Source organism: Bufo gargarizans, chromosome 3 (genome assembly GCF_014858855.1).
Source record: "Bufo gargarizans isolate SCDJY-AF-19 chromosome 3, ASM1485885v1, whole genome shotgun sequence".
NCBI lineage: Eukaryota > Metazoa > Chordata > Amphibia > Anura > Bufonidae > Bufo > Bufo gargarizans.
This window is the reverse complement of record NC_058082.1, coordinates 280,644,622-280,658,389: the sequence shown is the minus strand read 5'-3', so window position 1 is coordinate 280,658,389 and position 13,768 is coordinate 280,644,622. Positions and strand designations below refer to the sequence as shown.

At 42.6% G+C, this 13,768-nt stretch overlaps 1 protein-coding gene across 1 annotated transcript in view; it reads left to right on the top strand.

Annotated features, from left to right (window-relative positions):
- Window positions 1-13,768, top strand: part of NHS (NHS actin remodeling regulator) — a 222,438-nt gene that overhangs the window by 179,113 nt on the left and 29,557 nt on the right. Inside the window, exon 2 of the mRNA XM_044287565.1 lies at window positions 11,843-11,995. Within this exon, the coding sequence (XP_044143500.1) occupies window positions 11,843-11,995 (153 nt within the window). The remainder of the gene's footprint in view (window positions 1-11,842; window positions 11,996-13,768) is intronic.

The window sequence follows — 13,768 nt, the reverse complement described above, 5'->3', positions numbered from 1 at the left end:
CGCTCCAGAGACAGGACACACCCCCTGAGCCACCAGCTTGAAATAAATCTAGCAGAACATTTGGATCAATGAATGAAGATATCTCTGGATCCATGTGAGGTACAGGGCTGGTTCTAGTTTTGTAAGGCTAGTTTCACACTAGCGGCAGGGGACTCCGGCAGGTGAACAGCCTGTCGGATCCATCCTGTCGCTAGTTCACGTGTGCCCCCGTACTACCGCTCCATCCCCATTGATTATAATGGGGGTGGGGGCGGAGTTCCAGCGGCAGCACGGTAGCACACGCCGAGAGGCGGCCGGACTAAAAGTACTGCATGCAGTACTTTTAGTCCGGCTGCCTCTCAGTGTGTACTGCCGCTGGAGCTCCGCCCCACCCCCATTATAATCAATGGGGACGGAGTGGCAGTACGGAGGCACACGTCAACTAGCGGCAGGATGGATCCGACAGGCTGTTCACCCACCGGAACAGCCTGCCGGAGTCCCCTGCTGCTAGTGTGAAAGTACCCTTAAGAAAAAAGATTGTAATGTACTATATAATTTCAGATTTTCATTTTTGACATCGATCATGACATAACCTCCCGTCTGCTCTCCTGACATGTCTGTTTTATTACATACTTCTATTCTTCATGAAATGACAATGCTGGATCATTTTTTCTGTTAACTATGTAGTTCACCGTTCCGCTGTTATTTCTTTATGAATACATTGACAACAAGGTAATAATAATACCCATTGGGAGTGTGCCCCTACATTCTCTCACTGTCCAATCAGTTCTGACAGTATCAGGCTGTGTAGGGAAACACTCTTTTGCCCAGTTGTCAATGTATTCAGACACATTCAGGGTGGCATAATACTCAGTTATGAAGAAGAGATGCTTCAGAATTGTCATCTCCATAGGGAATATAAGCACTGAAGCCCCCATACACATTAGTATACTGTCGGCCGACCTGCTGAGAACGATGGGTTCAGCCAACACTCTAATGTGTGCGTGGCGCTCCCAACATCATCTGTCAGAAGAGAGAAGGATTGTGGGAAATGAATATTTTTGCCCGATCCTTTTGTCAGCGACTTTCTCTGCTCTCCCTATAAAATACATATAAACTGCATTTACACGAGCCAATAATCGTCCAGATTATCGTGAACGACCATTTCTGCGAACAGTCGTTCCTGACAATCTGCCTGTGTAAATGTGCCGCCGATCACCCGTCGAATCACCAGTGCAGGCATCACCGATCACAGTTTCTGGCCAGCAGATTGTGTGGTCTAAACAGTGATCTGCTGCCCAGAAACCATGAATATGTATGGGGATGACAGCAGTGGCGTATCTTGGTTTTGTGCTGCCCTAGGCGAGACTAAACTCGGGCACCCCCCTAATATAAATTTGACCCACCCCTTCCTTGTTAAAAAACAATGTGCAGCTACAGTTAGTACAGTATTAATCCTTCCCTAATTCTTCCCCCTCTAACCACCCAACGGGTCCCAACCCCCTTACCCCATAAAACAACAAAGTAATAGATTTTTTGTGAATTACTGTAATTTAAGTACTTACAGTTTTTGAAGACAGCAGGCTCAGGGATCAGTGCATTGGTGGCCGGGGCCTGGCCTCAGTGTTCACTGTGACCGTGTGCAGGATCCGCTCTGCATTCGGAGGAGATAAGGCTCACCCTAGCGTTGCCGGCCCGTGACTCCACCTCCATGTGACGTCACAACAGCAACGTGAGGACGCAAAAGGCAAGGGAGGTTCGGGAGGAAGTCAGGAGGGGGAGGAAGTACGTTTTTCAACTCCTTCACTATGCGGCGCTGGCGATGCCGCTCGCATAATGAAGGATCGGACAAGGGGCAAAAAATATATTTAGCATATTGTGTAACTATCACTAAGCAAACAAGGCATTTTGCCACCCCCTTTTCAAGTGCCGCCCTAGGCAAATGCCTTGTTTGCCTTGTGATAGATACACCCCTGGATGACAGATGACAATAGCAATCCCTCATCGGCATACTGTGAAGGAGATCGCTGCATGAAAATACAGCGTTCTCCTTTACTCAACGAGCAGCCGACTGTCAGGAAGGAATACTTCCTTCCCAACAATCGGCTGTAGAACTGTCCAGTCTAAATTCACCAATACAGTACCTGTTCAGCCGAACGTGCATGTGTATAGAGGAGGCGGGACGGAGTCGGTAGAGATGGCTGTTGGCCGATCCATTGTTCATTAGGCTTGTGTTCTAGTAAGTAATGTCAATGTTAAAGTTTTATATCTGCAATTCCAATGGCTACATCACTGCTGGGGTGTTGTCAGCAGGCAATACTGATGCAGGGTCAGTGAAGCCTAGATGATCTTTTGGGGTGTATTGACATAAGCTTTGTGATCCATTGCTTTCAGTGGAAAAACCTTGTGTATTCTACATTATGACAACAAGGTAAAATACTTCATATGACCGAATACACACAAGCACAAGTGATATAGACAGATAGGATGCAGTACCAAGGCTAGGATCCAGGCTACAGGTAATATCTTTGCAGCCCTTTTTTATTCTAGAAATTAGTTAAGTCCCAGTGGTCTTATACATGATAGTATTATAGCTATATTCCCGGTTGCACTAGCCACTAGCCAAGCAGTCTTTAAAGGGGTTATACAGCCATAAATAAATGTGACCAGTGGGCTGAAAATGCCATCAATTCCCCACTGCTGCCATTGTGACATGCCCGGGTACCTGCTGCTCTCCACTTCCTGCTCCTGTCCCGACATGGCTGGGAATGCTGCTCAGCCAATCACTGGCTGAGGCGGGTCTTTTCTGCAGCGAGTGATTGGCTGAGCGGAATTCCCAGTAATTTCCTGTTGTGTTGGGATAGGAGCAGGAAGTGCACTATAGAGGGGACCTGGCCACCGTTTTTTGAATGGCAGGGGTGCGGGATCAGAGAGATAGGAATAAATGTTTTTTTTTTTTAAAACAATTTGTAGAATACTGCTATACTTGTTTATACGGTTGTAATACCCCTTTAAAAGTGGAAATATAAGGTTAATGAGACAAATAAAGTGCAAGGTGTTTTTTATTTGTCAGGTTTTTCCTCTCTATTTAATCATGCACTTGGCAGAAGCTGATGGTGCCTACAATTACAGGGTATTCTATTTTTATTCTTTAGCGAAGCAGCTTTAGGGAATATTGTGTCTGGTATATTAGATCGAAAGTGTTACTTCAGCCTCCCCAACACTGTAGGATCAATGCCAGCCATATAAATTAAGCCAAGAAAAAAAGTTCAAACCACAGCCCTTGGATCTTGGCTACCTGCATAGGCGAATCTACTACCTTAATTATTCACACTCAGACGCATGTTAATATTTCTTAATCTGGTTACTGTTCGCTATGTTTTCTTATGGTTATGCTGGTCGACCAGAGCATTAATCATTGTGATATGCTGTGGACCATTCCATACAAGTTTGGTCAAAATATTTTAGTTTCCTGAATCCACACCCTGGTAATTGCCATCAATTTCAGAACATTCATAGAATAACAAATAATGAAAGATTGCACTTCAATTTGGAGACACTTTAGAGAATATACTAGAGAAGTGAATAGACAGCAACTTGTTCTCACAATGATGGTATAAGGATTGGGCACTTACCTGCAAATATAACATCAGTTTGTGTATCTCACCCTTATTGGGGGTACATTTTTTTAGCCTCAGCCACCTATCATAACAATGTAGGTTATTAGATCATCAGGTTGACCAAAGACCTAGATTTTGTAGCTGACAGTTGGGTCAGAAATTAGGGCCTACGTGAGGCCATTCTGATTGAGTAAAAATTTCTGATTACCATTCAAATTTCTTTACGAGTTAATATTTTTTCTTTTTAAAGGGATTTTCCTGTACAATTAGAGCATCACACATTACACTGATACATGCAAGGCTCTTCTGTGGACATCTTTATCTAGGCCTATGAAGAGAACAACAGAGCTGGCATGCTCTTCTTCTTATTCTATTTCTACTATTATACAAGAAGAAAGCATCAGTAAACTGACAACTGGTTTCCTATCTATATATAAAGTCTTATCATTCGTGCTGCCTGCTATACAAGGACAATATTCTGGATTGCATTTTCCGTGGTATAGTACTGCCAAAATAAAAAAATAAAAATGCGAAAAACCTTATTAAAAAAAGTTTCTATCATTATTGGGCAAAACAAGTAGAACTTTCTGATGGAAAGTGTCCCTTTAAATTGACATCTTGTGTGGCTGCTGTTTGAACTGAGCTTGTTTCATTGAATATCAGGCTTGAAAAACATGTTGATTGTGTGTATGTCTACTGTCTGAGAATATGCAGCATAGTTTCCTATCCAGACGAAATGACGACAGCGCTAAACTTTCCAGTTCCAGACCCACCTGACAATATAAAGTCTAAACCACAATAAAAAGTATATTGGAAGCATGAGATTCCTTTCTCCCACACACTGCTGCTCCTGGCTTCTCAGTACACACCAATTCTTGAGTGCTCCGCTCACTGGCAAACACAGCAGGGCATGGAACAGAGAGGGCACATTCCACAGTCGCTTCAGATGGAAGTAACAGGCTACCTCCAAGTGTGTCTGTACAGAGAAACGGACATCAATGTTCTCGTCTCCTTGATACTTTAAAGCAGCAGAATAAAATATACCGTCATCTGAGCACTGCGACACATCAATTATTTTATATAGTAGTAGCAATAGCACTCTTCATGTACGTAGAGGGCTACCAGGGCACGTGCCTGGGTGCTGGCAAGCAGAATAGCGGTGCCAACGAGCCACTTTGCCTTACATTGTGGCTGCAAAATGAACCCACAAATATCATATCTTCCTAAATTAGTTCCTATTGTATTTTTATCCCTGTAACCCATAACCCATTAATCGTTAGTAATAAGACACACATCAATGAGTATAATGCACTTATAGACTGGTAAGCGCTATAAGCATAGCATTCAGTTAAAGGGAATCTGTCCTTATCAAACTATTTCCATGCACACAAAGCTGTGGTTCACCTGATTAAAACACAGTTTTTCTTTAGTTGATCTGAGGCTTTGTTCCTGAGTTATACTTTTTCATAATATGCACGTTTGGTGCAATGAGGGCATCACCATTGTTTCGGTGGCACCATAGCTCCGCCCCTTTCTATGATCAGCCCCTCCCTCACTGTTCTGTCACTGCCTAGCCTTGTCAGTCAAAGCAGCGATGCCCTCGATGGATCAAACACCTATTATGAAAAAGTATCATAACTCACGGATCAACTAAAGGAAACCGGCGTTTTAATCAGGTGAACTGCAGCTATTTTCTTTACCAACAAATGTTCAGATTAATATAAAAATCCATGTTTGTTGTATTGTGGCCAGATCTTTCTAGCTATGGCCTGTGCAAGTGGAATTAGATTTATTTCACAGCACGTCGGTAACATCATGGCATTAACACCCATTCTCAGCTGCGGATATAGTCACAGCCCGCAATTCTTTCAGCCGAGAAAATCCCTATTGTGGAATTTCTCCCCAATTTTTCTTCTTCTCGATATCAGGGGACAAGAGTAACAGGTAGTGATTTCACATGTTGGTAATGTTTACAGCAACAAATAACCATGTTCTTTTCTTCTAAATCCACTATAAGCAGTAGGTCGCACAGTAGTGGGTTTTATTTTGGCCTGTACCCATAGTTTGCATCTAGAGTGAATGTCTGTCAGTCAGGCCTGAGTCAGACAACGGCATTAAAAATCATCTCGGTGGCTGACGCAACACACAGATAATATTTTATATGGCAGTAGGTCTGTATATCTATGTAGAACACTGACCTGCCAACCATCAGAGACAAAAGTCATCAATGGTCTCCAGTTCCGTGTCCCTTGAGGCACAGAGCAAAGCAGTGCATGCCCTGGGTTTCTCAAAGAAGTACCATGTCACTTCCATAGTGCATTTGAAATCAGAGGCGGGAATAAAGACCACAATGTGCACATGGTGATATTTTTCCTATTAAAGTCAATGGGAAGTCATTTTGATAATTTATTACTGTGCAGAAAATGTCAGTTTTCCATGGTGGATTCCGACCTGGATTTTGTCCGTATGGACATACCATCAATGTTTTTTGGCAGGATGTGTGGAATACCAGTTGATTAAGATGGTATAGCTATAATTTAACATGATATATCTGTAATGTCTATATGCTTTAATAGGACAAGGTTTCCTCATGAGACATTCCCTTTAAGATGATCCGACATGATTTCCAAGAATTGGGTATTGGCATATGTATTGGGAAATATTGAGAATTTCCTTTAGAAGGAATACAACACGAACCCCTTGCGATCAGCTGATCCTTCTCATAAGGTTTGATGACCATGTGGAACATCTGACTCATTCAACTGCTTTGCAATAATCCTCCTTTCACATTTATCCCTTCTTTTCTTCTTATCAATTTAGTGTTTTGTAGAAGTGATTTATGATAAGGTACTTGTCTATGAAGCTAATCCTACATAATAAAATACCTGTGTGAGTGCGCCATTTCCGTGTGTGTGTCACCAGTTTTGCACTGGGCATGCGCATCGGGCGTCCAATCAGGACACAGCCCTACACACACACACAGTGCTCCATAACTGTTTAACCCCATCCAGTCCTTAGGGACCGCTGTCTGGAAGGGGCTAACAATCGGGCCGCTGCTCTGCCCTGGCAGCGGCCCGATGCTTGAAGGGTTAAATGAATATAGTAAATGCTTGAATACAAACGTAGCTTGCGTGTGCCCGCCATATCCCATACCCGGCCCCTATGTCACTGCGATCCGCCACAATTAACCCCTCAGGTCCTGAGGGGTTTATTGCGGCGGATTGCAGTGTACAGTCATAGAGGCCGAGTATGGCCGGCACACGCAGGCTATGTTTGTATGCAACCATTTACTATATTCATTGGTGGCGCAGTGGCCACAGTCCCTCCCTTCTAGCCCCCCTCTTCTCAGTATTATATTAATTGTGGACCCCGCCCTCCCCCCACAGTGCGCCCCTCCCCCCCCCCCACAGTATTATATCATTGGTGACAGTGGCCCCAGAGCTCTATTAGAGTGAATAGGATACGGGTTCTAGCCCCTAAGGGGGCTAATAATTAGTAAATAAAAAGTAAAAAATAAATAAAAAGTTTAACCCCCTCCCCCAAATATATATATATCGCGATTAGGGTTGAGCGAACCCGTGGAAGTTCGGGTTTGCAGGGTTCGGCCGAACTTCAGGTTAAGGACCTTCGAGACTTCACCCCGAACCCGGACCCCATTTAAAGAGAACCTTTCATCGGTCCAAACATTGTGAACTAAGTATCATGACATATACAGCGGCGCCCAGGGATCTCACTGCACTTACTATTATCCCTGGGTGCCACTCCGTTCTCCCGTTATGTCCTCCGGTATGTTCGGGGACTTGGTTATAGCAGGAGGAGACTGCCCTTGTTCTGCTGGGCGTCTCCTTCTCCTAGGCTGTAGCGCTGGCCAATCGCATCGCAGAGATCACAGCCTGGGAGAAAAAACTGATACTTAGTTCAAAATGTTTGGACCGATGAAAGAGGTCATATTTGTCCTTAATACTTTCTCTCCTTTCATGGTCCTTTCACTTTGGATTTTGGCTTCAAAAACTACATGCAGAAACCTGATCGTGTGGCAGTACCCTAAGGGTTTTTACAAGTTTCAGATGGCAAGTAAAAATTTATTTAATCTATCCATGTATAGTTGGCAGTATTTCCATTGGAATGATTCGATTACAAATGAATTTACATGCGACTGCATTCTACATTCGGAGCCTTTGTTATTGGCTTGCTAGGCTGCCACTTTGACCAAACTTGCTGTGGCGTGAAGCAGTGAGTTTTTACTAATACGTCCGCATTGTGTGTTCTCTAGTGCTTCCTGTCACAACACATTATAAAAGGGATCCCAGGGTTAGGATGAGGGCTAAGAAGGAAAAAGGAGCTGACATTACAACTGTCGGAATAGTGAAAATAGGGTGCGAGTGAGGAAGACGGGGGCTTGCCATTTTTATTTTGTTTTATTGGCAGGGAAAAGGCAATTTAGGTCCTATCGGAAAATGTTCCTCTCTTTAGTATAATACATTTAATGGCATACAAAGTAATTCCCATTTTATGTTATAATCAGTAGTACATAGAATTATGCATACAATAATTCTCCAAACTATCCTTTATATGGTGGGCTGTGATATATAATACAATAAATCACTTATCTCTACCACTATGTTGTCAGAAATCTGGACTCCTTAGGCTACTTTCACATCTGCGCTTTCCCTTTCGCTATTGGGATCCAGCAGAGGATCTCAATAACAGGGGAATATGCTTCAGTTTTGTGCCCATTCATTGTCAATGGGGACAAAACTGAACTGAAGGGAACGGAGTGCACCAGAATGCTTTCCATTCAGCTGCAAGCAGCATTTTTGAGTGCGTCCTGGGATGCGGAGCAAGACGGATCCGTCATGACTCACAATGTAAGTCAATGGTGAAGAATCCGTTTTCTCTAACACAAAAGAAAACTGATCTGTTTCCCATTGACTTACAATGGTTTTAGAGACGGATCCGTCATTCCTATTTTAAAGATAATACAAACGGATCCGTTCATAACAGATGCAGACTGGTTGTATTATCCTAACGGAAGCGTTTTTTCTGATCCACGACAGATCCAGCAAAAACGCAAATGTGAAAGTAATTGCCGTAAACACTGGGGCAGTGTTATTAAGAAAGGTGTATTTACTGCCATATATTGCGCCTACGCCAGTTGTAGGTTGCAAAAAATGTATGATTTGGATTGTCAAATGTGTCTAAATCGGTGATGTTGTTTTGGAAATTTGTAAATAAAAGATGCAACACAATACGCAATAAGGCTTTATACTATCAGAAGTGTACACCACTTTTTATATCACCTTGGAGCTGGTATAGCTTTGTTGAAAACATGCGCCAAAGTCTTAGGCTACCTGCACATGTTGTGTATTTTTATGCAGTAAATCTACATGAAATCTGCTACAAAACTGCATAAAGACGCACATAAATCCACACTATTTATTGCACTTTTGGTGCATTTTTTTTTTTTGGGAGAATTTTCTGTTTATGTTAAAGGGGTTATCCCATCATAATGACCACTGTTAAATCTGTTAATGATTTGACAGTGATCATTTTTGTAAATATATTTGATTAACAAATTCCCACCGTTTGGAACCTCATTGTTGTCATTCGGTCTCCCCTGGTTACGACCACCGCTCTTCTCCGGAATCCCGGTGGCCGCGCTTGCGCAGAAGACTTCTTCTTTTCTCCCGGCCGGGCCGCTCGCTGTCCTGAAAGCGCACGCCACCGCTCATGCGCGATGGTGACTTCTTCCTGTAAGTATGAAAAGGCGACGTGGGATAACCCCTTTAACAACCCTATTGAAGTCTATGTGGAAAACCACTATATATAAGGTGTTGAATAGGAAAAACATTTCACATGCTGCACACTTTATATCCGCACATATAATATACACAGAAGTGTACATGAGATTTGGCAAATATCATTCAGTTTGCTGGTACTGCTTTACGTTGTGGTTTTTCCATGTGAAAATCCGCACATAATCCACACTGTGTGTTGTCCCCCTAAGACTGTAACAAAAATAGACGCAGAACAAAATCTTGCACAAAAGTTGTCTAAAAAAAACTTTTGTCGCATGTCGTAAATTAAAGAAAATTGTGGCGCATGCACTTCATATATTTGGCGCAGTAACTGTGTGCCGCAGATACTGATGCAAATCAAGACACAATCCAGGCGCAATGAGATTGCTAATTCTACCCAATTGTGTTCAAATGAGATTTAAATTAAGACTATAATTATGTGTTTATTCATTAGAAGCAGCATGTAAATAACTGGAATACATTGGTTTTTATGTCAGCCTACCAAATGGGATGCTAATATAATAATAGTTGAACTAGATAGAAAACAACATGACGACCAGACAGTGCTGTGGGGGAAACCCATGAAATATAGCAAAATAAATAGAGCAGAAATACTTCTTGCTTGCCCTTTGTATAGTTATTATTAGAACGAACACGCTTGACTGATCTAAGAAGGCAATCTACCTTCCAGCATTTCGCTGTAGTGCAAGTCTGACATCAGGGTTTAGTGCTGTACCTCGCACAAACTAAACCGTGAAGATGATACTGATCCAATCAGTGCCAGGGCTACCATTCAGTATATGCAGAGTTAAATTACACAGTCTTACTGTCACATATGGCTATGTGACTGGAAAAGTAAAAAAGTTATGGAAGACAGGGAGTAAAAAAACAAAAACAGAAAATCGCTTTGTCATGAAGGGGTTAAAGAATTTTTTGTTGTCTTTCTTTGGCAGTACTCTACTAGTGAAAACGAAATACAAAATACCGTCTTCTATAGCAGTCAGCACAGAGAGCTAAAAGTACCATATAGATAGGGAACCATTTTTAGTTCACTGCTGCTGAGAGGGAAAGATGTTATCTGCTAGTAAAATAGTAGATTTAGTACAATTAGGATAACAGTATGACAGCTCTATTGTTCTGCTGATAGTTGTAGATAAAGATGCTCACAGGAGAGCATTGCATTTAACAGTGTAAAGTGGGATGCTCTAATGGAGTCACTCATCCCTTTCCGTATCTAGTTGCAGTGAATGTTCTGAATGAGAAAGTCAAGTGACGCAGTTGCTGTGCTAAAACTCCAAACAAAGGAGGATGTTAATAAGTGACAGCAAAAAAATGATATCCAGAAAACCATCCACCCGTGAATGAAATATTGACATATAGGTTGTTAATATGTGAGATGACAATATACAATATAAGAATTAGGGAATACTATCATAATTATCAGATACTGATGTGCTGAAGATAAACGTTAAGCAGGGTAAAGCAGCACGGTAAACAAGAAAAATCCAAAATGCAGCTGGGCAAAGCTTTCAGATGTTGGACCCCAAACCTCAATCGACAGTCATTGAGGCTGCTTTTCATACACCAGTCTGGAGGAAAACTCGACAGGCCTTGTAATAAATATGTCCCATCTTCTGCTGCCCATCCACCAGAAACTGAAATCTATTCCAACTGGAGTAGATTTCAGTTAAACTGTAATTTATTGCAGTCTTTTGGCCTAATTTATTGAAAATGTGTCAGGCCACAATGGCCCAACCATTCTATTAAGCTCCACCCCATTTTGTAAAAGTGCTGAGAACGGCAACAAATAAGTAAAAGAATTTGAGGCAATATACACAGGTAGCGATCTGCATCTTGACTCTTCACGTAATAATTAAACAGTGACGAGGAAATGGCAGCGTTTCAGCTCCTCTGATGCTTGATGTTGACTCTGTCTCATTGTAGTATAGCACTGGGTGATTGAATTCACATTTTTTACTGGATTCCCTGGATTGCTGTAGATAGGTGTAACATATACTGTCTGGGTGTTCCTAACTCTTTGTGACAAGTCTATGGAGATGTTCCCTGGGTCCTCATCGCTGCAGTTACATAGTATCCAGGACAGTTTTGTTATGGATGAAGCAGTCATCTTTAGCACTTGGCTTTGTACTTGTGAGCTGCTGTTCTTCATCATGTCTATGCCGAGTTCTTTGATGCTAGATAGTTTCTTTCCACTTCTTTCAGTTAGTTCTGGGGTTAAGCATTTACAGGAGATACCAGAGCAGGAACAGTCATAAATTACTGCTGACAGATGAAGCGCCCAATCTGGTACATTTCTGAATGCTGTAAATGCAGCAGATGAGACTACATGATAGCGAACCAATGAATCGATACGCGGTATTGTATGTAGTATTCGCATGTCCTAAACATGTCACCACTAACGAAATGACATTCTTTTTTTCACAGCTGTCTCAAACCTGGATGCAGAGAGCAAGCTCAATGTCTATTACAAGACCTCCTGGCATCAGCAGAGGAACATTTTCTTACCTACCACTAGACCCTCCTGTGTGGAGGAGTTGCACCGCCATGCCAAGCAGAACTTGCGTTCTCTCCGGAGGGGTGAGCTATTGTTGTCATGATTTCAAGTTAAATCTAGCAAATAAAACAAAAATGACAAGTTATTACTAAGTTCTAACAAAATGTTATCTGAAGATTTGTGTAAACACCCTGGCCCTGATTTTATCAAGACCAGCATCTGCTGCACCGCTCTTGATGGGCCCTGCGTCTACAGAGCAGGCATTTAATTTATGACAAGGCGCAGATCTAGCCTTAAATTAAATATCTCTGCTGGTAGTCCATGCACCAGTTTCTGGCATAAATGATGATAAATGTATTGGGTTCAAGGGCTCTACCCACACCCTACCCTCACCGCGAAACTGGCCAGTGTGATGCAAAAATGCCAGCTGCAACTTTAAAAAGTTGCAAAACCTGGTTTTGTGACTTTTTAATGTCTGGCATGGTGATCAGCTGTTTGAGAAGGCAGCGGCGGTGGCAGTAGTGCCGCGGCCTTCTTGCTGTTTCCCATAGGCCCAGTGACGTCACGATTAGTATCACTGACTTGGGCATGGCTAAGCCCCATTGAAGTAAACAGGGCTTAGCCACTTTCAGGTCAGTGATATTAGTCGTGACATCACTAGGCCTGCAGGAAATAGCTGATCGGCGGGGTTCAAGGTGTGAGACCTCCACCGATCAGATGCTGAAGATCTATCCAGAGGATAGATCATCAGTAAGACAAGGCTGCCAACCCCTTTAAGTATTTACTTTCCAAGTATCCATGCTGCACTCACAGCCTTTTAAAGAGGATCTGTTAACTCTCCTGACTTGTCTTTTTACTACACGATTGCCTTCCCTATAAAGTAACAATTCGTGACCGTTTCTTAGAACCTTCCGTTGTCCCTGTTATACCATCTAGAACTATATTCATGAATTGGGCTTTAACATTTTCCTTGTCAATAGGATGTGTTGCGATGCAGTCTGACATTGTCCAATAGAATCAGGCCATGTAGGGACACCTCTTATTGACAAGGTAAATGGTAATGTCCTTTGGCAAGTTAGTAATACATTTCTAGGAGAAAAAAAGAGGAAACACAAAATTTCTGAATTCTTTCACAGAAAGAAAACATGCTTCAGAACCAATAGGTTTTCTGGGAGTACAATGCTGATGACCTTTTTTCAGGATAGGTCATCAATATCTGATCAATGGGTGGGGGTGATCCAATTCCTGGCATCCCTACAATCGGTCATTTGAAGAGGCGCTCATGTGAGTCCTGCGGCCTCCTCACAGCATGCATATCGCTGTACACTCTATAGCGGATGTGCTTGGTAGTCCACTAACTCGAATAAGACTGAGCTGCATATAGACATGTGGCCAAGGAACGTGATGTCACTGCCCTAGGAAAAGGCCAGGGTGCCAGGAGTCGGACCCCAGCTGATCAGTTGCCGACGACCTATTCTTAGGAAAACCCCTTTAATTCTTGGGAAATCTAAGTATTTACTAAAACATGTCAGGAGAGACATTTAGAAAAGCACTAATTTACATGAAGGTCAAAATAACATGCTTGCCTCGGAATGTACGCGTAGAGTTGCTGTATTCCACAGCCTGATGTGGCAGATGATTGTCAGGAAGGAGGCGTTCCCTCCCAGCAATCGCAGAAGACCACTGCTATTACATGCAGCGATCTCCTCCACAGCACAGGGAGGAGTGATCACTATGTCATTGTTCGTCCCCATGCTCTATAGTGGTTATTAGACAGCACGATCTGCCGCCTGCAAACGGTAATTTATGGGGCAATTGGCGGCAGTATTACACTGCCAGATGATCGCTTAGCAATC